The sequence below is a fragment of the Platalea leucorodia genome, assembly GCF_965183815.1.
Source record: "Platalea leucorodia genome assembly, chromosome: W".
NCBI lineage: Eukaryota > Metazoa > Chordata > Aves > Pelecaniformes > Threskiornithidae > Platalea > Platalea leucorodia.
In genome coordinates, this window is record NC_138859.1 from 5,456,898 (window position 1) to 5,483,774 (window position 26,877).

The 26,877-nt window shown below is 42.1% G+C and overlaps 1 protein-coding gene across 1 annotated transcript; it reads left to right on the top strand.

Annotated features, from left to right (window-relative positions):
* Positions 1–644: 644 nt before the first annotated feature.
* Positions 645–18,569, top strand: LOC309601713 (cysteine dioxygenase type 1-like; the record flags this gene model as incomplete). Its single annotated transcript, XM_082334877.1, is given in 7 exon segments — positions 645–659; positions 2,577–2,725; positions 5,848–5,905; positions 5,909–5,925; positions 7,817–7,974; positions 10,174–10,343; positions 18,540–18,569. Coding segments are annotated over 7 exon segments (597 nt in total).
* Positions 18,570–26,877: the final 8,308 nt, after the last annotated feature.

Below are 26,877 nucleotides of genomic sequence, written 5' to 3' on the forward strand. Positions count from 1 at the left end.
TTCTAATCCAGGCGATAAAAAGCCTGACCAGAGGAGAAGCATTACTGGACCTGTTGCTCACCAACGCAGAGGAACTTATTGGAGAGGTCAAGATTGGTGGCAGCCTGGGCTGCAGTGATCGTGCCCTGGTGGGATTCACAGTCTTGAGGGATATGGACCAGGTGAAGAGTAGAGTCAGGACCCTGAATTTTAGGAGAGCAAACTTTCACTTCTTTAAGGAATTAATGGATGGGACCCGCTGGGAAACTGCCCTCAGGGATAAGGGAGCAGAACATAGCTGGCAGCTCTTTAAGGGCATTATTCTTAGAGCACAAGAGCTCTCAATTCCCATGTGTAAGACATCAGGCAAGGCAGGCAGGAGACCAGCATGGCTGAGTAAGGACCTCCTGGTCAAACTAAAGTGTAAGAAGGAAATGCACGGGCAATGGAAGCAGGGACATGTATCCTGGGAAGAATATAGGGATGCTGCCCAGATGTGTAGGGATGGGATCAGGAAAGCTAAGGCACAGTTGGAGCTGAATTTGGCAAGGGATGTGAAGAATAATAAAAAGGGCTTCTACAGGCATGTTGGTCAGAAAAGGAAGACAAAAGAAAATGTACCCCCCACCCCAATAAATGAGATAGGGGATCTGGTGACAACCGACATGGAGAAGGCTGAGGTACTCAACAACTTTTTTGGCCTCAGTTTTCACTGGCAATTGCTCTTCACAAATCTCTCGAGTCCCTGAACCTCAAGGCAGGGACTGGGGGAATGAAGTCCCTCCCACCATAGGAGAAGACCAAGTTTGAGACCACCTGAGGAACCAGAACATACATAAGTCCATGGGACCCGACAAGATGCATCCCAGGGTCCTGAGGGAGTTGGCTGATGTACTTGCCAAGCCACTCTCCACTGTATTTGGAAACATTCAAGGACAGGCTAGATGGGGCTCTGAGCAACCTGATCTAGTTGAAGATGTCCCTGCCAATTGCGGGGGGGTGGACTAGATGACCTTTAAAGGCCCCTTCCATGCCAAAGCATTCTATGATTCTATATTTGAGTGGTGTGGCTGACATGCCTGAGGGATGAGAGGCCATTCAGAGGGACCTGGACAGGCTTGAGAGGTGGGCCCTTGCGAACCTCATGAAGTTCAACAAGGCCAAGTGCAAGGTCTTGCACCTGGGTCGGGGCAATCCCCAATATCAGTACAGGCTGGGGGATGAAGGGATTGAGAGCAGCCCTGCGGAGAAGGACTTGGGGGTACTGGTGGATGAAAAGCTGGACATGAGCTAGCAATGTGCTCTCGCAGCCCAGAAAGCCAACCGTATCCTGGGCTGCATCCAAAGCAGCGTGGCCAGCAGGTCGAGGGAGGGGATTCTGCCCCTCTGCTCTGCTCTGCTCTGGTGAGACCCCACCTGGAGTACTGCGTCCAGCTCTGGGGTCCTCAGCGCAGGAAGGACATGGACCTGTTGGAGCGGGGCCAGAGGAGGCTGCAAAAATGATCAGAGGGCTGGAACACCTCTCCTATGAGGAAAGGCTGAGAGAGTTGGGGTTTAGCCTGGAGAAGAGAAAGCTCTGGGGAGACCGTATTGCAGCCTTTCAAAACTTAAAGGGGGCTTATAAGAAAGATGGAGACAGACTTTTTAGTAGGGCTTGTTGTGATAGGACAAGGGGTAATGGTTTTAAACTAAAAGAGGGTAGATTCAGACTAGATATAAGGAAGAAATTTTTTTTACGATGAGGGTGGTGAGACACTGGCACAGGTTGCCCAGAGAGGTTGTAGATGCCCCATCCCTGGAAGTGTTCAAGATCAGGTTGGATGGGGCTCTGAGCAACCTGATCTAGTTGAAGATGTCCCTGCTCATTGCAGGGGGGTTGTACTCGATGACCTTTAAAAGTCCCTTCCAACCCAAACCGTTCTATGATTGTGTGATTCTATATGTGCAATAGTTCATTTCTACAGGGATAGAAATATATAATTTTCAGAAATAAAATGAAATTGGTAAAATGCTGTGAACTCCTTTATAAGAAACAGAACTGAGAATGTGAAAACAATTCCCATGCTGTGTGTATTACAATGCTCTCATTTTTTTTATTTTTCAGCAATGGATACCTTCAGTGAATGAGGCTAGAATACGTTAATTACAGTGTGTACTCAGATCCTCGTGCCATTTCTGTCAATAGGACATTAGCAAAAATGTAAACTGGAGAGCTGCATGTTTTTTTCCTAATGATTCCTATTCAATCAAACATTCATCTCCTATAGAAGTTTTCAGGATCAATAAGCAACGTCTTCCTGCCTGAGGGGATAAAGTGAGACCTGTCTTTCACTGCTCCGGTTCTCTTCATGGACTAATTATGTCCACAGAGTACGGAAAACCAGATTTTGGAAAACGTACCAGTGTAGCCGGCTTTGGGGCAGCCCCATTCCCGGGGACAGGCACGGCGGGCCGCAGGCCCGCCCGCCGCCGTCCGGCCCCTCCATCCGCCGGGGCGGTGGTAGGCTCCTGCCGTGCCTCCCGGCGCATAAAGGCAGTCGGCGGGGCTTAGCTGGGAAAGTTTGGCTATGAAGCAGCTGGTGTAGACGGGGATGTAGAAAGCGCGGAGTCTGGCGGAGCTGGTCCGCATCTTGCATTGGATATTCGCTGAAGACAAAGTCAGTGTGGAGGAAGTGCAAGCGCTCATGGAGTCGTACGAGAACAACACCGAGGAGTGGCTGCAGTACGCCAAATTTGACCAGTACAGGTATAATCCTCATGGGGCTCCGCCGTGCGCGCCGTGCCTCTCACCGCGCAAACGGGGTAGGCTAAGGGGCTGTCGGAGCAGAACCACGGGGGGAAGCCGTCCGGCCGTGGCAGCCCCGCTCCCCCGTCGAGGCTTGGACCGAGCTCCCCCGGCAGGAGCCTCGCGGCGTAGGGGCGTGGCAGGGAGAGGGCGGGGCGGCGGCCAGTGGCAGTGCTCGCGGGCATAGCCGGGCGGGTGTCTGTGCCCCAGCTGCGCTGCAGGATCCGGGCCCGGCGGCGGCTTCACCTGGACTCCCGTCCTGCGGCTGGGCGAGCCGGCCCCCGCCTCGGTTTGGTGCCGCTCCAATCCGCGGGGCTTCAGAGTTTTTCCCGGGATCAGTGATAACCCGCAGAGTAGACAGAAACGTGCTAAAGCAATAAAAATAAAAAAAACCTCTCAAAAAAACCCAAGAAAAATAAACTCGCAGAAGAGAGTATGTGCTTCTCTATGGCCACAGAATTGCCTGCAGTGTCTCAGTGGTACCTCTCTGGCAGCAGCAATCATCTCATGGCAGAGCTGGCAGTGCAGGATGAGGCCGGGGCCTGCGACCTTGATCCACTGCCTGCCCTGCACCGCGCAGGGAACCTGGGGGAAACGGCACCCCCTGGCGCAGGCTTGGCACTTCCTGTAGTGTACTGGTTTTGGCTGGGATGGAGTTAATTTTCTTCATAGCAGCCCATATGGTGCTGTGTTTTGGATTTGTGACCAAAACTCTGTTGACAATACACCAACGATTTAGCTATTACTGAACAGTGCTGTCTGTTTTTCACTCTGCCCCCCAGCGAGTAGACTGGGGGTGGGCAAGAGGCTGGGAGGGGACACAGCTAGGACAGCTGACCTGAATTGACCGAAGGGTTATTCTATATCATATGACATCACGCTCAGCAATAAAAGCTGGGGGGGGTGTAGTCTTTCGAAGGTAGTGATTGTTTGGAGAGTGGCTGGGCATTGGTCTGCTTGTGGGAGGTGTGGTGAGTAATTGCCTTTGTATCACTTGTATTTTTTTTTCCCTCTCTTTCCTTCACTTATTAAACTGTCTTTATCTCAATCCTCAAACTTTTTTGGTTTTGCTCTTCCAATTCTCTCCCCCATCCTGCTGTGGTGGGGAGTAAGTGAGCAGCTGGTGGATGTTTAGTTGCTGGCTGGGGTCAACCCACCACGCTTAAGTATTTCTCAGCGTGCTTTTGCATGAATTGAACTTTTCTTTTTAACCTCTCTATCATGAAAGCATCATTCATGCTGTTGGTTCTGAACTGGAGGAACACACCAAAATGAGTTTTGGGCTTTGGTAGATGTTTGATTCCTATAAAGTAACTTGTGTGTGTACACCATGCTGTTCTGGCTGGTTGTGAGCAGTGTGTTGTCTCTCCTTTGCTCGAGTCCCTTCCTCTGTTGGGCTAGTGCAGGCTGAGGCTTCTTGTTGCTTCTCAGTAGAAAAGATCCATTAAGGTTTTAAGTTGTTCCTACTTTGCTAACAGCTAGTTAATTCCTGCTATTGGTGGCTTCCCCATTGTAAATTTAAGTATAAAGACAATGTATTTCAGCACTTCCTTAAAAAAAACCAAAACAAACCACCTTTTTAACTTCTCTATCATGAAAGCATCATTCTGGCTTGACTTTTTTAAAATCTCCTTTCTTACATTGACTCTTCTCCATTCGGAACAAATCACAAAATTGTAACAGAACACAGGAAACTAAGAATTAGAAAAACAAAGTGTGGCAACATTAGAAGTATTCATGACAGCCTTTCTTTTGGCCAGCCAGACCTGCTCTACAGAAATAACAGCACCTGAAAAGTTCAGTCAAATGCCAACATTGATTGCTTATGTTTTGACATCATAGGAAAAATATGTCTACCTAATACATATACAGATTGTAGATGGAGTAAGAGGCAGCATATAGATATAAATGTAACACTTTGAAAGTAATTTATGAGTGTCCTATGTTGATTAAAATGAGATTAAATGCTCTTATGAGGAAACTAATTTAAAAAAAGTCCAGTTGACATCAGCGTACCTTCTGTGTGCCCTTGCTTGCAACCTTTAGGTGAGAGTGAGGCTTCTTGTCATAGGCATAAACTTTTGCTTTACTTGGCGTTCCTGTGAATAGCCCATGACTAAAGCTAAAAAGGAATCGAAAAGTCCCAGTTGGTTACTTGCACCATAACAGCTAGAAGCACCAGCCCTGGATCAGAAGAGCCTCACTATGGAAAGTAATGTATAAAGCAAAAACCCAGTCCTTTCTACAGGGAGCTTCTCAATAGAATGACACAAGTGACAATTTGGGACAGGCTTGTGGGGGAGTACAAACAAACAAACTTCAAATGTTGTGATACAGGGTGTTTTCAAGCCCTGAGAGCAAATCAGTCTAGAATACACATATGGATAAAACCCCTTTAGAAACAAGCTTATTCTGTGCTACCTTTAAGTTAGTACAAGAAAAAAATCTTCTAAACAAATTCTACTATGTTAAACTTTGTTTAGAAGTGGATGCTGGCAATAATTACACCATAGGTATTTTATCCATGCAAGAATGCTGTAGTACAAGATGTAGCATTTTCAAGAAAAATGTAAGAGTACCATGCATGGTAAGCCTGACATCTTATTTTTCTTTTTCTGCCTAATACAAAGGAGGGCTGTCCAACAGAAAGGAAAGCCAAGAATATATAAAAAGGAGCTGTAGAAGAATGTAACCATGTATCTTTTTTTTTTTTTTTCATTGCAGTCTTCTGTTTCTAATTATAAGCCAGCTGCTGAAATGACTTCATTCAATAACTATTTTGATTTGATCCTGTCTTCCACTCTAGTCTCAGACTCACAGTTCTCAAACTCCAATCATCTATGTAATTGAAAAGCTATATGACTATCAAATATTAATTGTGTCCATTTTTTCTTCACAGAAAAAGTACATTTACAAAAACAGCTTAAAAATTAAATTTCAATTTTTTCCAAGTAAAACTTGGTTTTTAAGACAAAGATTTTTATATGTTGCAAGCTTCCTTCATAACCATGTTTGTATACTTTTGTCTTTCATAGGCATAGCAGTACTGAGTATTCTTAAAAAGCAAACACTTTGTATTTCAGGTATACAAGAAATCTTGTGGACAGTGGAAATGGAAAGTTCAACTTGATGATCTTATGCTGAGGTGAAGGGCATGGCAGGTTTGTATAAAAATAATCAGCCCTACATGAGCTATTAGAAAATGAGGAAACTAAGCAGTATAGAACTCCCTAGTTATTCCTGTGGTATAGCAGTCCTGAATACTTGCTATAGTATTTTTTTGCAAGTTTGTACCTCATAGACTCTTCTAGAGCATTTTAAAAAAATGCTCTGGTCTTCTACCAAATCTAAGTTTCCCTTCTGTCAGTTTTCAATCCCAGAGTAGGCCCTATGGGCATTGAATAGACCCTGTTTGTTCTGAGAGATATGCCTCACTTTGTTGCAGAAGCAAACTTGGTACAGTTTAAATAGTCTTTATTATCTCATGTTGTTTAAATCCAGTCTCTGTGACAAGATGAGAAAAGTGGGGTTTGGTTAGAACTGTGGGGTGTGATTGGGGAGCCCCTTTTTAGTGGCATTTGGCTTTCTTTAGGTTCAGACATTCTACCTTCTCCCTCAAAACAGGCCGCAATGCTCCTGTGGCCTCTTGAATTGTATACGCAGACCCTACACTGGATTTCGTGGTCCTGTAAAAGTGAGGGCAGGATCTGTCCCTTGGAGGGTCTTTGATGAAATGTTGGCTAAAACAAAATATGGAATAACAGAACTTGTAGGTTTTGAATGATTATCCTTGCACATAAATAGAAAATGCAAAGAGTTGGTTTTTTGCTTGGTGGTTTTTTAATTGAGCATGCATATTGAACGTTTACAGTATTTTCTCAAGGATGCTGTGAAGCTATACCCAGAGAGATGTAAGAACCAAGCCCACCATGTCTACTTGTGGGCTTTTTCTGCAAAGACTGTAATTTATGTCAAACTGTTTGAGTTGGATGGGCATTTACTAGGAACTAGACTGAGATCACAACTTGTTTTTGCTTCTTATGAGGATCAAGTTGTTCTTATGGCTTGTGGAAGGAGCATGACAACATGGCATTTGAACTGTTCTATGCCTGAAGCAAGCTCTGCTTTCTTGGCATCTCAGTTTGTAGGAAACTAACATTTGTTTGTTGAAAAAAAAGTAATGTACAAGTACCAAGTTTTTGATTGAAACTCATTAGCACTATACTTCAGGGAGGGCCAAATTTCCCCCCACCCACAATGAGTGGAGAGCTTTCCATTTGTCCTTATCCCACTGATTTTTGTAACAGTTAGGCCTCTATTAAAAAAAAAAAAAAAAACAAACCAAACCCAAACACCCAAACTAAAACTAAATTGCATGTCTAGTCCATATGTCTCTAAGGTAGCAATTAAAACATACTTCTGAGCAAGCAGACAGCTCCTGCTGTTGTTCATGTTTTGCCAAACGAATGAAATTAACAGCTTACTGTTGTTAGTTGTACTTAGTACTATCAGAGTGAGAAGTACAGCATTTTCTTTCTTCAGCAAACTCCTATGCATCCCAGCAGTAAAAAGGCCATGGAAATGAAGCCGAAGTAGCTCATTTCTACCATGTTTAGGGAGGGAACATGGTGGGATCTGCAAATATATTAGGTATATTTGCAAGTCTATACTGGCCTCTGCCTAGGGTCACTGTGAAAAGTATCTATTTGTCCACAACAGTTTTGTGTTCTGAAGAGTTTTTTCTGTTCTCCTTCCTCTGATTTTCCATTGTATTTGTCTCTGGCAACATCAAGCTGACAGATAACTGACTTTTTTTTAGTCCTGCTGTATGTAAGCTTATCCCATACATTTCTAACGCAGCAGTTTTAAGTAGACATACCTTAGCTACTGTGAATGTTTGTTTCCAAGATGTCTGTGCATGACAAATGTGCGATAGCATTTCATTCTAGGGCTATTTCCAGATACAATATGCTGTGCCATCTGTCCTGTTTGCTGTATTTAAATTAAATATGTATATCAAACTGAGTTTGGTTATTCTTTTTACTTATATAGCAGCATCCACGATCACAGTGACTCACACTGCTTTATGAAGATCCTCCAGGGAAACCTAAAGGAGACTCTGTTTGAATGGCCTGAGAAAAAAGGGAATGGTGAAATGACTAAGAAACTGGAACGAGTTTTGAGGGAAAATCAGTGCACCTATATTAATGGTAAGCTCTTCTAATACCTTGTTTGATAGCTACCCATCCATGAGTCTGACTTCTAATAGAAGAGTTCATGTACTCTCTAAGTAGGCTCTTACCTTTAACACTATTGTACTTCAACAATTGTGTGTGAAGCCATTAGAACTTGGCTCTTTAGATTCTGTACAAATCTGTATTTAGATTCAGTAAAACAAAACACTTCCTTTTAACTCACTCTTAAGACATTAAAACAATTGCTTGGTACTTAAAAATGCTAGCCAGCTCCTCTACACCAAGCAGCCTTCAGCACTGTAACTATCTGAAATTGCTTGTTTTGCACCAGGAGGTGCTGGTTGATTATGATCCCAGTAAGAAAGGCACTCGGACTCTGAGATATCATTTAAAATGCTATTTATTAGAGCTAACACTCTAAAGAAAGAGAATAGTAAAGATAATCTTAAGTCCCTTGAGGTGCTGTGATTCCTGAGTGGTTTAGCATCAAACAGCCCTCCAATCCATGCGCAGCATACCATGCAGACCCCATTCATAGAAAAGATTCCTCTGTTTTGGTCATTTGAGCTATTATAGGATTGGTGGGGGTGAACTCTGTAACTCCCTCAGTTCAAGGGGGTCACATCCACAGCATCATATTGGGTTATGGATTAGGCCAGGGTGAGGGGCATGGAGGAAACTTAAATAGTACTCTACAGCCCTTTGAAGGTATGACACATTAAGTGAAAGTACAAAATTCATAGGACAGGAAATGCAAGAAAGAGCTTGACATGTCTGCTGATGGAAGGGACATTCCCTCACCTGGGACATGCATTCTCAGACTTGTTTAGTTTTTCCTCCCTATGAGGTTCTTTCTAATGCAAACAATTACATTCTGTGTATATCTGATCCAAAGCTTTCTTGGTTGTTTAAAACAAATTTGGTATCTAAATCTCTGGGACAGTTTGAATCTCTGCCATGTTTCATACTGGATAAACAGATAAAATAAGTCGAAGGAAAACACTAATAACGTGTTATTTGATTGCCTTACTACTTTAATAATGACCTTTGTGTTTCTATTGTGTGCTTCTTGGTTGCTGTTGTACTTTTAAGGTTAAAACCTACTAAATTTAGTCTATTTGAATCTCCCATTACACAAGTGTACATTTAGGACTTTTCCCCCCACATCCTTTATTTAGATAAACTATGTTAATGACACTTAGGGCTTTCACTTCAAATGTATCAGAGTTAAGAGTGTACTTATGATTCTCAGAGTACCATGCCTACATTGCACAATACAGGTCTTGAATATTATATAACACTAATTCAAGTACATAGGCCTGAGTTGTTTTTACAGCAGAAATCATAAACTTCAATTCAAGGTCTGTCTTGAGTAACTCAAACTCTGCTTCAATATAGAATGGAAATGGATGTTTTTGTGGATTTGATTCTTCGTATCTTATATTTTTATGTACTACCTTGATTTCTACTCCATCATCCCAGAAAATGCCATTAATTCATTAGTAGCCACACAAGACAGTACCTTGTTTTATTACCTGTTCAACTATGCTTACTATTCATTTAAGATTGGAAGTATGACAGTCATTAGTAATTTGTCATATTAGTCAAAAGACCACACAAATGAAAAGACTGTCCTACCTCAAAGTAACAAATTGGAAAGATTAATGAAGCAATGGATGTCTACAGTAGAAGACAACTATATCTCCACTCAAGCCCCAAATACAAGTAGCTAACTCTTAATGTGATTGACCTCAGCCCAATAAGGATAATTAACAATACAAAACCTCTTTCCCTGTAAAATGCTTTGCTGATTTTTAGAAACACAAATCTTCCTGCTTCTAGAACAACAGCATCTCCTAGGAAAGTAGCCTTTCACTCATTTGGGAATGACAGCTAGTAAATTACTGATAGCATGGCTTTCCTTAAGCTGCTTTGGATTTCTATTGGCCTTTATCCCATAGTAGATAATCTATTGACTTACACGAAGTGTTGAAGGTGATAAGGTATTCTGAAGTGCCAGTGTATTTAGGAATCTGTGCTAGAGAAGAGCAGTCAAATTCCCTGTGCTGAGTTATACATTGCCCCTAAAAGGGCAGGTGTGCCTAACTGGCTTGTTTGTGAGTCTCAGCTTAGATGGCACTTTTCCAGGCATTTGAGAAGTCATTAAATCTGTCTATTAATACAACCTTTTGTTTCATGTCCTCACTTGTGTAGACTCCATTGGCCTGCACCGTGTGGAGAACATAAGCCACATGGAGTCTGCTGTTAGCCTGCATTTGTACAGCCCATCCTTTGACAGCTGTAACACCTTTGATCAAAGGACTGGATACAAGCACAAAGTTAAGATGACATTCTATAGCCAGTTTGGAGAAAGGACTCTATGTGTAACTATGAGATAACACATTCCCTGCCAGGCCTCTGACACCAAGCCTTGTGTAGGGACAGGACAGAGGGATTGCACTTGCCTGTGCAAATCACAGCATAACCAGCCGGTCAAAAGAGGTGACTATCCCGCTGTATTCAGTGTTGGTGCAGCCTCACCTTGAGTACTGTGTGCAGTTCTGGGCCCCACAATTTAAAAAGGATGTGAAGGTCCTTGAATGCGTCCAGAGAAGGGCAACAAAACTGGTGAAAGGGCTGGAAGGCATGTCCTATGAGAAGCATCTGAGGACACTGGGTTTGGCTAGTTTGGAGAAAAGGAGGCTGGGGGGCACTCTCATTGCTCTCTAGAGCTTCCTGAGGAGGGGAAGTGGAGAGGGAGGTGCTGATCTCTTCTCCCTGGTATCCAGTGACAGGACGCCTGGGAATGGTTCAAAGCTGTGCCAGGGGAGGGTCAGACTGGACATTAGGAAGCATTTCCTTACCGAGAGGGTGGTCAAACCCTGGAACAGGCTTCCTAGAGAGGTGGTCGATGCCCCATGCCTGCCAGTGTTTAAGAGGCATTTGGACAGTGCCCTCAACATGCTGTAACTTCTGGTCAGCCCTGAAGTGGTCAGGCAGTTGGACTAGATGATCGTTGTAGGTCCCTTCCAACTGGAATTATTCTATTCTATTCTAAGAGTATTAGAATGTTAAACCCAAAATAAGTTCAATAATCTTTTAGAGAGTCATATGAAGAGATTTTGCTTCCTACTGGACAATCTATCTAAACAGGTGGAGACTCAGTTTTAGACAGTATTCAGCACAGTTCTTCCTTGACAACATATCTTTGTCTCTTTTTCTCTCTTATGACAGAATATTTGCAGGAGGAATTCTGAGTTCCAGCCTATCTCAATCATACATGCATAGCTAGATAATTTTGTGTGTGTGTGTGTGTGTGTGTGTGTGTGGTTTTTTTTTACCTTTATGTAGAAAGTTAGATAGTTCTCAGTCAAAAGCTAGAAAAAACCAAAGATTCATTTTACTGTTAGATTAGTTTGACATCGAGTTTGTAAATATATGGTGTCACTTTCTGTCTGTGAAAGATTAAAAATCTGTCAAACAGCAAACATTTCTTGCATGGGCTAATGAACCATGGCGATACATGTAACAGGAACGCACGTGGAAGCAGGCACAAAAAGACTGAAGAAAGCTGCAAAGTAAAGGAAAATCAGGTGTATGTATTTCTTCTTTGCATATAGCTGAGACAAGTTTCTCTTGAGGTGGTTAGCAGAGACAATTTTTTTACCATTATTAGAGGCTGTAGATATGGATGTAATTACAGGCAGATAAAAATGAGATCTTATGATTGGAATAACATTTCCTTTTGTTTGAGTAGTAAAACAGAAAAAGCTGTTTCAACATGCAGTCCTCCCTACTAATGATTTTGATAGGTGTTTTCTTAAAATTCCTTAGTCTGTGTGGTCATCATACCTTTCTAGAAATCTAATTGCATATTACAGTTAAAAATTCCACTTCACCATCACAGAATCATTTAGGTTGGAAAAGACCCAATCATCGAGTCCAACCGTAAACCTAACGCTGCCAAGTCCACCACTAAACCATGTCCCTAAGTGACATGTCTACACATCTTTTCATCATTTAATTTTCACTTAAAGTACATTCCACAGCGTGCTTTATCAAAAAGCATGTTATCTTGCTGCTCAGACTCATCTAACATAGTATAGCTTCAACATTTTAATTACCTCAGCTTTAAAAATCTTTACTTGGGGCTTTGATAGATTTTACATAGAAACCAGCTCTTGATATCCAGCTAATATCAATTCTTATTTACTTACCAGTACAATGGTCAATTTTTTATAGATAAAAATGACTGAAATAAGCAGTTCAGGTGATAATACAAAGTCATCTCCATTTTCACTGTCCTTCATACTTGAAGAACTGGCCCTGAACAACTTTGGCACCTGTAAAACACTCAAAGGGCAATAAAGTATACTTACTACTGACACAGTTTCAGCATTATGTGATTTGTGCTAAGTCATGCTGTGGAGGAAAAAAAATCACCAGACCTTAAAAGCACTTGAATGTATCCTTTCTTTTAAAGTTCATTGCATTTTCTAACCTCTGTTGTCATGTTTTCAAAACTGCAATGAACAAGAAATTAGTTTGTTTGTTTCTAAAAAGTCAGTGCGCTACTGTCTATGCTCATAATAGTTGAATAAATAAAAACCAAAACACATCCAAACAAAACACCACAAGAAAACAATGCAACATTTAAATGTTTGGGATAAACCCCAAATTTAGCTTCACCCAAAATTAAGCATTTACTTTATTTCCACGTGTACAGCCTCACAGAGGAAGAGGTGCAGAGCTGCTGCAGTACAAGGAGTAGATCATTAAGGAATCAGAAGAAAAGAGATTATGGGGAAAATTCTGGTCTCTGTTACCTTCTCAAATATGCCATGTACACTGTTGCTGAATCACAAGTCTGTCTTATTGACAACAAGAATTTGTGAGTCTGTACTCATAAAATCATAGTATTTTGATTTTCAACATTTATTTTTTAAAATATATTTGCAAGTAAGAAGTTCAAATTAATTAGAATGTGGGTTTTTTAATGTCATTTTCCATGTGTTTTTCCTTTTTTTAAGGCAAATTAGTGAAATCAACATGATTTGAAATGTTACAAAACATGTTTACATTACATAAATATGCTTCTACACTGCCACAACAAAGCTCAAGATATCCCCAGAGCAGTGAACCATTGCAGGGTTCAATTTTTTCACAATTTCTGCCAAATTTGCATGTTCACAATTTCAGACACAATGTCCTTTCTTTAGCTGCCTTCCATTGTTTCTGTAATACACAAGAGGGAGCTATTGTTTACAGCAGCTTTCCAGTGCTCAGTTTTTGTTGAAAGTATACTCTGTGCTTAAGCTTTCCTTAGTATCAAATTTGCTCTTTCAATTGACTGATAAACGTATGTCGCAAAGTTAAAAAAACCACTGACAGTCTTGGTCATACATAATGTAGGCATAGATCTAAGAAATGTGTTACAACACCAGTGTGAAATGCCTCAGACTTAAACACTGGTCAGGCTTCCAGTTGGTCAGTGAAATCCATGTATCACTTTAGGTACCAGGACTCCCTGTATAATGTGTAGGGATCTCCAAGAGTGAGATTCACAAACAGCAGCATTCTGAGCAGAGAGCTGCAAAAGCTACTCAATAGGAAATGAAGAAAAAGATCATCCAGGACAAACATGGCTTGCTCTTGGCAATAGAAAGGAATTAATCTCCGATTAACATTCACAACTCTCAGTCCTCTCCAGGGGTAGGTACATACACCAGCCTTTTTTCACAGTGTGTAGTGCTAGGATGAGGTGGTGGTGACTGTCCCCGCTAATTCAATGTCTTCAGGATTGGAAGGCTCAGGTAAGAAAGGCACATTCAAGTCTCTTCTCTGACTGAGGCTAGACTTCAATTGATTTTGTGAAAGGGAGAGACCTGGGGAAGGTCTAAAAAAAACCTCAGAAAGAGACAGAGAATGAAAACTTGACTGCGGTGAAGTAGATACGAATAGTAAAGGATAAACTGACCAGATTTTATGTAAAGAATCTAAAGCTTAGGTATACTTTCTGCATTACTGTGGTGGGTTGACTCCCCTCTCCTGGGGGATGGGGAGAAAAAATAGAAGGAAAGTGAAAAGACTCGTGGATCAAGATAATGACAACTTAATAAGAAAAGCAAAAGCTGCGCACAGAAACAAAGCAAAAAGAGGTGTTCATTCCCTACCTCCCATCAGCAGGCAGATGTCTAGCCACTTCCTTGGGAAGACAAACACCATAACCACGAATGTCCCCCCCTTCCTCCTCCTTTCCCCTGTTTTTTATTCCTGAGTGCGATGTCATATGGCATGGAATATCCCTTTGGTCAGTTGGAGACAGCTGTCCTGGCTGTGTCCCCTCCCAACCTCTTGCACAACCCCAGCCTACTGACTTTTGGGGGGGGGAAGAGAGAAAACCTTGATGCTGTGCAAGCACTGCTCAGCAATAGCCAAAACACTGGTGTGTTATTAACACTGCTTTAGCCACAAATGCAAAGCACAGCACCATACAGGCTGCTATGAAGAAAATTAACTTCATAACTTCATCCCAGCCAGACCCAGTACAAGTGCTCTTCTCAATGAATTGCATTTTGGTTTGTTTTGATCTGTTTTTTCCCCCAGTCAGGGCCTAATTCTGGCAATGCCATTACATTTACCTAATGAAAGACAGACATGTTCTTTAATATGTGCAGTTTTATCTGCTGAAATTTAAAATACTTAGGACATGATATAAAACTCTTTAAAAAACTAGTCTGCTCTTTACAACTATATATAGTTGGTCTAATAAAATATATAATTTTCTCTACAAAAATTGTTTCGATTAAAGCATTTTAAGCAATATTGTGGCTATGTAATGGACAGGTTTTAAAAGACCAGCACCTTTATACAAAAATTTTTTTTTTTTTTTCATTTCTGTCAGATACATTTAAGTCAAATGTAACATTTCCTGCCTAAATTGTTCTACCAAAAAGCATCACGTTTCAAGTCACACTTAAACCTTGCAACTTACTGGAAGTAAAGCAAGATAAGTACTCGGACTTTTTGAAATCAAAACTTTGAAACATAAACACTTGCTTTGAGAGAGAGCAGGCAGATTGGCTGTTGTCTGCATTCTTGAGCAATGACAAAAAATTGTATTTGGATAGAAAAGAAATCTTAAACCCAGCTTTGGGGACCAAGCTAGGACATCTGGCAGGGCTTGATAGGGTTCCCCTTTAGCACTCTTCCATGTGTTGGGAAACATAACCACTTACAAGGGGAGAAAAGACAGATTTTTGTTGGTCAGTCATAGAGGTTCAAAGACTGTTTTGCTTTCCTTAGATACAGAACACTCTCACTTTTAACTGAGGTCAGAAAGTCAGTGCTCAGGACTTCTAAGGAGTAATGAAAATTATTTCTTTGAAGTGTGTCGCGTTAAATGATTACACCTTTACCAAACAGCTGAAATAAAGTTTAACCTTCACAAGTTTGAAAGGTCTTTGAGAAAGTAAACTTGCATTCATAATTACATTTTTAAAGGGAAAATGAATATGGAAAAATGTTGAACAAAATTCACATGAGAATTCAATATTTGCTTGTTTCCTTTTCATTTTAATGTTTATTGACTATTAAGTGTGTAAGATAACAAGTGAAACTAGATATTTTGACTTGGACTATTTTCTTCCTCTTGATTGGTAATCAACTGGCAATGTTTGTACCTTTTGTGGGAAATTGGATCTGGCTTACAGAAGAGAGTTAAATGTTAATCATTGGGTCTCTTTCATGAATTCCTGTAAATGGAATTCCAGTAAGGGGAAAAGTGGTAGCTAGTCTGGGCCATCCAACTGTCTGACATGACTTCATGCTACAAAAATGTTATGGTTTCAATGAGTGTTTCTGGAAAGCTCACTGGAAATTCAAGCTTTCTTCTGCTTACCAGATCTCAAAAGGACCTAGGAAGTCAGAGAACTGTAAGTTAAAATACAAAGATATTAGTGTAAAGTATACTTGTATATCTTTCATTGGTAAGAAGATGATCTACCTAACTAAAGCTCATTCAGTGCTTTCCATTTGTCTTCATTTTTTCTGCAAATAAAACACTCGGGTAAATCCCTAGTGGCTTCTGGCTATACTGGAGTCTTAATTAACTAATTCTGCAGTAAATATATAAACAAGTTATAAAGGCTTAATAATTAAAACAGTATGTAGCTTACCTACCAAGGACTTGCCCAGGAAAGTGATTGTTTACACAGTTTAAGTATGAACTATAAGAATACAGATATGAAAGTTCACTGAGAAAAAAAAAAACTGGGTTTTGTCTTCTGTCACAGTACATCAGAAGTTCTTGCTATCAGGAATTTTATTAGGGTAGGTGATTTCTCTTTGCAACCTATCTTTCAAAGTGGAGTTCCAGTTTCTGTCAGAATGAAGTACAGCAGGCTATCTCTGAGAGAAAAGATAGCATAAAGGAGAAAGCACTCCTCAGTTGTCTTTCTGCCATGTACTTGCCCATGGTCACACAGAGAAATATTCAGAGCTTGGGTGAAAGGTGATGACAACTTCTAACTAACAGACAGGAGGAATTGTCTACCATTGTCACTAAGAAAATAGGAGAGAAATGCACTTAGAACAGCTACACAAAATGCTTCACAAACATGTTAGAGTGATATGAGCGTGTCAGAAATCTTAATCCTAAAAAGTTCCTCAATTTGTAGACTTGCACAAAGACATTATGGACACAGTCTTCTGGAAGTGGAAAGGAGAGGAGAAGTGGAAAAGGATCAGGAAAACCCACAAAATTATTTGGACTCTTGCATGTCCACAAAAAGATGAGTAACATGCCGACTAGTTTAGAGCACAGAGCAATCTTGGATTTCATATGATGAAATTGTGGTTGTGCCAGAAGATAAGCCATAGAATCATGTGTTCCCTTTTGAGAAAGAAAAGGGACAAGGCAAAATATGATGACAAGGACTTCTGCAGCAAGTTTATATGTGCACACCGTTTTTTAAAAATTTTTTTTCACCTACTTGTGTAGAAAGAGAATAAGGATTAATAGGAAAGAGGTACAAGAATACAATTTCTCTTTGATTTGTTACATAACTAGTCCACATAAAGAAACTAGGAATGATTTTATGTGCCTCTAAATCTAAAGCCTGATCTGATGGAAGTCTCAGAGAATATGCTAGTATGAGACTGATAATGAAGATTGTTTGCCCAGAACACATTCCTTCAGAAAATCATTCTCTTTACTACAAGTTGGCTCAGACAACAAATCTTCAAAAAAGAACTGTACCACAAAAGCACAGAGCTTTCTCAGTGCAGATTGCTTCATGACTTCGGGCTGGAAGCCTCGTGTCAAAACAGAACAAAAGCCTGTCTGCTTAAGAGGAGTTTCTTTCCAATAATCTCTGTTCCACAACGACAAAGTTCTGCCAGCCACATGAGGCACAGGAAGAGGAAGAAGAGAGCTCAAGAGGCAATTTGGCCTTGTACCTATTCCAGCTTCAGTCATTCTTTTTGAACAAAATTCAGCTGTCATCCATGTGGAACACAAACACCTGGGAGGAAGTACAGAAACACCAGGTATTAGAGGTAGTATTGCAACCAGTGACTGCTGCGTTCTTTGTCAAGTCCTGCTGTTTTGCTAGATGAAAACAGTAATGCAAATCCTATCATAAAAAACAATGTATTAGGATGAATGAGGATATCCAGCAGGTGACTGAGACACAAATTTTCTTTGAAACAAAGAAACAACAGGGTCAATACCATATTTTTATGAATTTGTTGTTGTTGCATTGCTTCACTGTCTCTCAGGCACAAGGAAATAAAACATTGAATGGACAATAAAACCTGCTCACTTTCTTCCCCTTAAGGTTACTATTCCAGATCCATAGTTTTTGTTTCAATATCCCATCATTTCTCTAGTAATCATCTCATCTGCCCCTTGAAAAGGTATCTTCCCAGTACTTCCTTCTATAAGCCACCTAAACTTGAATTGCTTATCTTTTGTCTTTGTAAGGAATACCATAAGATCCATGGGACCTAACACAATGATGTAAAATGGGTAGATATCAGTAGGTTAATAGATAACCCAGGGACTATACCAGTACCGACTATGAAACCAAAGACATCTCCATGGTTATGTTTTGAATTACGTGTTGAATTCTTTGATGGTGGCTGATACTTAATCACAGACTTGAGAATCAGAGAGTCTGTTTCAGGCATGGTCAGTAACTTCAGCCTCTCTGGTTAGTAAAGGAAGCAAAACGACCACGGACTAATTGTGCAGTCCTCCAAGATTAGTTCTGACCTGTGTAGCTTATATGAATCTTTATTCAATAATTAGATTTCAACTCTTTGACTCTTGTGGGTACTTTATATTGTATTTCTTCAGGGATGGATGAGCACTGAAGCAGGGATAGCCAAACTCTTCTAAGCTACGGTATCCTCTATAAAACATGGGTAATATCTTCTTATCTTGGAAGGAGTACTGAGAAGAAATACATTAAGTATTCTAAGGTGCTGAGCTACTCTAGTAATAAGGCCCACGTTAAGAACATGAAGTAGATGGTCACAGTCTCTCCCCTTCAAAAAGAAATCTCTTCTCTTTTTAGGCAACAGCAGTGCCACAAGAGAACAACTGAGAAGCACCAGCATGTGTTTGCTTAAGACCTACTGAATGTTTAACCAGGGACAGAAGACTTATATAGCTAAGGCCAACAACCAGCTATATATTTCTATACCTTGTATGTGGAACTAGAGTAGGACAGCTTCCAGGCAACCTGCAGTTATCCTGAATGAATGCTGATTATGGGACACTAAGCCAACTAGTGCCATAAACTACTTCAGAGGTTAGACACCTTTTCTTAGGCTACTGTCAAGTCAGAATTAAGTAGCTTGTTTGCTGATTCTAGTCTCCTTTTAATTCCACTTTTGATACCATACTGAGAATATAAAAGATCGGTTTCTTAAACACCATCTGACACTATTTAATAGGCCTACATGTATGTATGCTCTGAATGTAATTAATAATTATATAAACTTTTAAGCTTCCAGTCACCTGTATGTACGGATAGTACATTAGATACTATAACAGCAGCGCTTTTTTTATCAAGTCTTTTAGGTTTTAATGCTCTAGGCCATTTTGATAGTTTTGTGCATTTTTTACTTTTTATTTTTTACAATTTCATTTGTCAGATCTTGCTTTGAATAAGAACAACAAAGTGTTTCGTGTACAATGATTTTCAAAATTGATTGGGCAAAGATTTGTTTTTTTTAATAAGACTAGTTGTACTTAATACAGCTAATGTTCAGTTTCCAGAGTATTCTGTATAGCTACTGAAGTCTTTTCAGGTAACTGAAATAAAACTGGATTTGTGCACAGATTTCAGAAGTTTTCAGCCTTTTTCTCCTGATAACTAAAGTCATCACTCGACTAATTTCCACATTATTCATGAACATCGACATCTAATTAAAGATATATAAATCAGTAACGTTGTCTTCACTGAGGTTATCCTAGTCATTTAGTGTAACAAGTACATAAGGACAAAAGTAGATTATGTGTAGCAAGTCTCTTAGTCTCTTAAGTGACTGCTCATTACTTGAGCAGCAATTTAAGTTTTAACAGTATCCTTTTTAGATGAAGCACATATTTCTCTCTTATTGACAAGTCCAGAAAAAAATATTTACTTTCTGAGGACATGTTTTCTGGGAGGCTCTGTCAAATTTTCAAAACAATGCTTAAGCAGTGTAACAAATTTTAATGAACCTATGACTTTAGGCTGCAACAATTACCCTTTGAGAGACAGTGGGAAGGCAGGAGGTGCTTTGGAACAATTGGGGGGGGGGGGCAGGGAAGGAGAAGAAAAAGAGAAAGGAAAAGATAAAGCTGGACTAAAGACAAAAGAACAGGGAGAAGCATCAGCAGTAAATGGAGAATGTCTGCACGAGGTGGACCTGGATGGTGTTACGAAGAGGGATCAAAGGAACACGTGGCCCAAACTGGAAGGGAAAGAAACATTAGGAGCAATGCCACTGCACACATACAGAAGCCTCTGTGTTTTTCCTGGGTTCTAGTATACCCCAAAGGTCAACATGTTTCTTTCTGATTCACTGTGAACCAATTCCTGAAAAATCTTGTCAAACCAGATGTTGGGTTTGAGCATCTTAATATGACAGGGCTCAAGTTGTGAGAGTATCACAAAACCACAGAGTGACTGAGGCTGGCAGGCGCCCCTGGAGATTGTCTAGTCCAACCCCCTGTTGCTCAGAGCAGGGTCACCTAGAGCAGGTTGCTCAGGACTGTGTCCAGTCGGGTTTTGAATATCTCCAAGGGTGAGATATTTGTCACAACCTCTCTGAGCAACCCGTTCCAGTGTTTGACCACCTTACAGTAAAAAGTTTTTTTCTTCTGTTTAAATGGAATTTTTTGTATTTCAGTTTGTGCTCGTCGCCTCTTGTCTTCCTCCCCCTTCTCACAGGAAATTAGTGGTTTCACTTAACTAATTTAACACAGAGCATATTTATCATTCTTTTGCTTGCTAGCTAAAATTTAAAGGACAAACCCAACAGCTTCTTATAGAGCACAGGTTCAGTCAGGTCAGGGGCACTGGAAAGCTCAGAGAGACAGCCAAGAAGCACAGCAGCAATTAGCTGCATTGAGGCCCATCGCTATAAAGACTTTGCTAGTACTCCAGCTAGTCACACATGTGCCTAGCAAGTGAGGCAGAGGAAATATTAGCAGAAAGTATAGCGACCATCTACCCAAGTTGGCCCAAACACTGTTTAGCAATGGTAGACATGGTATTATACATTGCATAGAATAATACAGGAATTCCGGTGTTTCAGAATAAGGTACTTATCAGGTACTTAGGCCCACCATATCAGAAACATAAGGGGGTAGCATATCCAACATAAGGGACACTAATACAAGAATCCTCAAGAGAAATGATCAATTTGGTCCACAGTCCTTAGAACATATGCCACAGCTGCCGCCTTTGTTACTTCCTAAGCACTAGCCATGCATGTTGTGCTCTGTAAGGCACAAGTATGAAGCTAATACCTACCTAGAGCAATATTTAATCATTAAATATCAAGTGATATAATGAAAAATACTCACCTTTTCATTTACACAAATATGTTCACATAACCTCTACTGGCTTAAAACATAGAAACCAGTAACAGCAAAATAGCATTTGCAATTATTATGGCTGAACAGCCAATGTATTAAACCCTCCAACATATGAAAGTACATGAGCTTCAAAGCAAAACTAACTGATCAAGTAGCAATATGCTGCAAGCTGATAATTAGTTTTTGTTGAGCTTTAAACAGGTGTTTAGTGTTTCAGATGCTTTCATCCGGGAAGGTGTTATTGAGCAGTGTCTTTATAAAATTGAAGACAGGTACTTTAACAATTACTTGGGTTACAACTCAGACCCTTGGGGAGGGAAGGACAGATAGGGAAGAGAGATGGGAAAACGCACACACACACAGAGAAAGAAAGAAAGAAAGGGAGACATAGACAGAGAGAGAGGCAGAAAGACAGAAACTGAGAGAGAGCGAGAGCGAGACAGACAGACAGAGATTGAGAGAGGCAGAGAAAGACAGATACAGACACCAAAGACAGAGCAACACAGAGAGAGACAGAGACCATGACAGAGACACATAGATGGAGGCAGACACAGAGAGGGACAGAGAGACAGAGCAACAGAGAGAGGGGGGCAGAGAGAGGCAGATGGGGGGGGGAGGGAGAGAGAGAGTGCACAACAAACAGCGACAGCATGAGACGGGGGGGGGGGGGGGGAATATGGAGAGACAGAGAGACCAAAACAGATGCAGAGAGGGACAGAGAGAAAGACACAGAGAGACACAGAGAGAGAGAGGGCAGACAGAGGGAGGGAGAGAGGGAGGGGGAGAGGTGCAGAGAGGCGCAGAGAGACACAGAAACGGGGGGAGAGAGAGAAACAGAGCCAGCGGGAGGGAGAGGAGGAGAGGGAGAGGGAGTGTGTGTAAGCTACTAAATCATTTGGGTTGGCCACAGCAGGAGGAACTCGGTCTAAATATGATTTGGTGAGTTATCTAAGGTTTCAGTGAAGTAGCTGCAACAGAAAGATGCATGGAGGTAAAGTAATGCCAGGAATGGGGTGAAGTGCAATATTTACATGACTTCAGCAAATTGCAGATTTTTTTGTTTGTTTGTTCTGGAGAGTCATTATTAGAAACTTTGCAAGAAGAGAAGCTGCTTATTAAAGAGATGTTTTACATGGGGAGGCTCTGTAGCAAAGAGTGCATATATAACAAAAAGGTTGACAACAGGGACTTCTTTGGGAACGGAAATTACATCCCTGTCTGTGTAGCTGTTGCTTATGAGGACTATGTTCACAGAAGTTTGGGAAATGTTGTGGGGGTTTCCATCTATGTGAAACAAGCAGGTGAGCAGCGTGCGCTCTCTCTCTCTCTCTCTCCATGCCGAGGATTGGGAGCCCTGAAGCCTCTAACAGGAATTGTTGCTGGGAGAGGTTCCCTTGCTGGGTAAACACAGTTTGTTAATGTTCTTGTGCATAATTAAGTCTAGAGTTATTTTCTTTCCAACTTACTACAGAATCTCTGTGTAAACAAATCAGTTCCTTTTTTTTAATTTTTAAATTTAAGCCCGAATGACACTTAAATAAGTCTCTTGATATTTGAGTGCTATTCATCTTCTTCCTGCGTTGACACACAGAGGAACACAGCAGAATTGAAATCCACTCTATGTGTAACTTTTTGTTTCCATTACAAAAGTCTCTTCCTAAACCGCAAAGATATAAGATGTGCTATTCACTAGCTAATCCTCATAGTTATCTTTCACACCCCTCTCATGCTTAAGAGAAACTTAGGTTGCAAGAATATAGCCCTTCCAAGGTTAAAAAGGTAACCTGCCTACAGTGACTGTTTGTGAAGACAAGTAGACCAATGTGAAACTCAGTACTTTTCAATTACGCTATATTCTGCTCCTTCCAGTTTAGCTCATGAAAGCCTTTGCTATCCTTGAATGCCAGAGAGTCTGTCTCAGGCATGGTCAGTAACTTCAGCCTCTCTGGTTAGTAGAGGAAGCAAAACGACCACGGACTAATTGTGCAGTCCTCCAAGGTTAGTTCTGACCCGTGTAGCTTATATGAATCTTTATTGAGTAATTAGATCTCAACTCTTTGACTCTTGTGGGTACTTTATATTGTATTTCTTCAGGGATGGCTGAGCACTGAAGCAGGGATAGCCAAACTCTTCTAAGCTAATCGCTCATTCTTGCATGCTACACAAGAAATGCTTAGGGTTATTTTTTTTCAAGCAAATAAAAGAGCACTTACTTTCTTTTCCAGGCCTGTTTCCTCTTTGCTTTTACTTCCCAGTTCACTACAGAACTTCTGTACAGATAAATGAGTAAATATATTTTTTTAAAGCCTAATTTCTTGACATCCAGAAGCATGCCTCCTTCCTGCCTCATTGTAGGTTCAGAGGAACACACAATGTCAAAATCAACTCCATTTGCACTTTAATTCCCAGTATAAAAAAATATTTTCCTGAACCACAAAGATAAAAATGTATATGCTGTTCACTGGCTCATATTTCAGTTATTTTTCACTCCCCTCCCTCCTCTTAGTTTTAGATTGATATTCTTTCAGAGCCCTGTGCTCTTCCAAGTTTAGGCAGGGCTAGCTAGCTAACCTATGCCCAAAGGTGGTGAAAAATCATAGAATCACAGAATCGTTTAGGTTGGAAAAGACCTTTAAGATCATCAAGTCCAACCATTAACCTAGCACCGCCAAGTCCACCACTAAACCATGTCCCTAAGCACCACATCTACCCGTCTTTTAAATACCTCCAGGGATGGGGACTCAACCACTTCCCTGGGCAGCCTGTGCCAGCGCCTGACTGCCCTTTCAGTGAAGAAGTTTTTCCTAATATCCAATCTAAAGCTCCCCTGGTGCAACTTGAGGCCATTTCCTCTCATCCTATCCCTTGCTACTTGGGAGAAGAGACCGACCCCCACCTCGCTACAGCCTCCTTTCAGGTAGTTGTAGAGAGCGATAAGGTCTCCCCTCAGCCTCCTTTTCTCCAGGCTAAACAACCCCAGCTCCCTCAGCCGCTCCTCATAAGACTTTTGTGCTCTAGACCCTTCACCAGCTTCGTTGCCCTTCTTTGGACACGCTCCAGCACCTCCATGCCCTTCTTGTAGTGAGGGGCCCAAAACCGAACACAGGATTCGTGGTGCGGCCTCACCAGTGCCCAGTACAGGGGCACTGTCACCTCCCTGGTCCTGCTGGCCACGCTATTCCTGATGCAAGCCAGGATGCTGTTGGCCTTCTTGGCCACCTGGGCACACTGCTGGCTCATATTCAGCCGGCTGTCGACCAGCACCCCCAGGCCCTTTTCCGCCGGGCAGCTCTCCAGCCACTCCTCCCCAAGCCTATAGCGTTGCATGGGGGTGTTGTGACCCAAGTGCAGGACCCGGCACTGAGCCTTGTTGAACCTCGTACAGTTGGCCTCGGCCCATCGATCCAGCCTGTCCAGATCCCTCTGCAGAGCCTTCCTACCCTCCAGCAGATCAACACTCCCTCCCAACTTGGTGTCATCTGCAAACTTACTGAGGGTGCACTCGATCCCCTCGTCCAGGTCAGTGATAAAGATATTAAACAGAACTGGCCCCAGTACTGAGCCCCGGGGAACACCACTCGTGACCGGCCGCCAACTGGATTTAACTCCGTTCACCACAATTCTTTGGGCCCGGCCAGCCAGCCAGCCAGCCAGTTTTTTACCCAGCAAAGCGTACGCCCGTCCAAGCCATGAGCAGCCAGTTTCTCCAGGAGAATGCTGTGGGAAACGGTGTCAAAGGCTTTACTAAAGTCCAGGTAGACAACATCCACAGCCTTTCCCTTATCCACTAAGCGGGTCACCTTGTCATAGAAGGAGATGGCACTGGAACAGGCTGCCCAGGGAGGTGGCTGAGTCCCCAACCCTGGAGGTATTTAAAAGACGGGTAGACGTGGTTCTTAGGGACATGGTTTAGTGGTGGACTTGGCAACGCTAGGTTAACGGTTGGACTCGATGATCTTGAAGGTCTTTTCCAACCTAGACGATTCTATGATTCTATGATTCTATGAGATCAGGTTAGTCAAGCAGGACCTGCCTTTCATAAACCCATGCTGACTGGGCCCTGGTTGTCCCGTACGTGCTGCGTGATGGCACTCAGGATGATCTGCTCCATGACCTTCCCCGGCACCGAGGTCAGGCTGACAGGCCTGTAGTTCCCCGGATCCTCCTTCCGGCCCTTCTTGTAGATGGGCGTCACATTTGGTAACCTCCAGTCGACTGGGACCTCCCCGGTTAGCCAGGACTGCTGACAAAGGATTGAAAGTGGCTCGGTGAGCACTTCCGCCAGCTCCCTCAGTACCCTTGGGGGGATCCCATCCGGCCCCATAGACTTGTGTGTGTGTCTAAGTGGTGTAGCAGGTCGCTAACCATTTCCCCTTGGATTAGGGGGGCTTCATTCTGCTCCCCATCCCTGTCTTCCAGCTCAGGGGGCAGATGAGGTACTGCGAGAACAACTGGTCTGACTATTAAAGACTGAGGCAAAGAAGGCATTAAGTACCTCGGCCTTTTCCTCAGTCTTTGTCACTACGTTTCCCCCTGCATCCAATAAAGGATGGAGATTCTCCTTAGCCCTCCTTTTGTTGCTAATGTATTTGTAGAAACACTTTTTGTTGTCTTTCACGGCAGTAGCCAGATTAAGTTCTAGTTGGGCTTTGGCCCTTCTACTCTTCTCCCTGCATAACCTCACGACATCCTTGTAGTCCTCCTGAGTTGCCTGCCCCTTCTTCCAAAGGTCGTAAGCTCTCCTTTTTTTCCTGAGTTCCAGCCAAAGCTCTCTGTTCAGCCAGGACGGTCTTCTCCCCCGCCGGCTCGTCTTTCAGCACATGGGGACGGCCTGCTCCTGCGCCTGTAGGATTTCCTTCTTGAAGAATGTCCAGCCTTTCTGGACTCCTTTGCCCTTCAGGACTGCCTCCCAAGGGACTCTGTCAACCAGGCCAAAATGTTTAACGTGCTGATTAAAGTGTGAATTAATGCATTTTCTAGGGTATGAAACTTCATCAGTCTGCTTCTCTAATTCCTAATGATTAGAGAAACAACATAGGAGGCTTGTGTGGCACACGTTATTCTGATCTGGCCAGTGTCCCTGAGATCCAGATGAAACACAGAGCTACCATGAGCACAATGTGTTCCCTGACTAGAAGGAAGAACTTCTTTTAGGAAAACAAGCTACATCCTGCTCTCTGATCCCATTCAGATCTGCAGGGTTTTTTCGATTGTTTTTCTGGTTTTGTTTGGGGTTTTTTTGTTTGTTTGGGTTTTTTTAAATAGCCCTGTGAATGCCAACTGTTGGGTGTTTTGGTTTTTGTTGTGTGTTCCCCCTCCTTTCCTAAGTCACTGTCTCAAGAAGCTCTGAGAGCAAAAGCCAAAAGAAGGAGCTTCCTCTTCTCTCCCCAGCTGACAGATGTCCTTAGGACACACCACATGTTTGTAATCAGCACTCTGATCAAATAAACATGCTGAAAAATGTTACTCCCTGTGTTTCTCTCTGCAGACAGGTACAGAGCTTTGCCCTTAAGTGAATTGCAAAACAGCTGTGTGAGTGCTTGGAGCTAGGTGTGCTGATCTGTCAATCACTCAGAGGATGGACCTGAAGTTGTATGTCCGAAGCATAAGGATGGGCAATACCAAGGAGCAGGAATAGCTTTGGGGATTAGAGAACTACTCTGTAAACTCTGAGGTTCTGTTGCTACTGCAAAGCCTGTTAAGGGATGTTAAGAGCAGCCATCACCTCCAGCAGCTTCGGCCCAGGACTTCCTCCTGCCCAGCCACTGGAGCCCAGTGCAGTACGCCTGGAGACCTGGGGTCTCTGGCCTGGACTGAGGGAC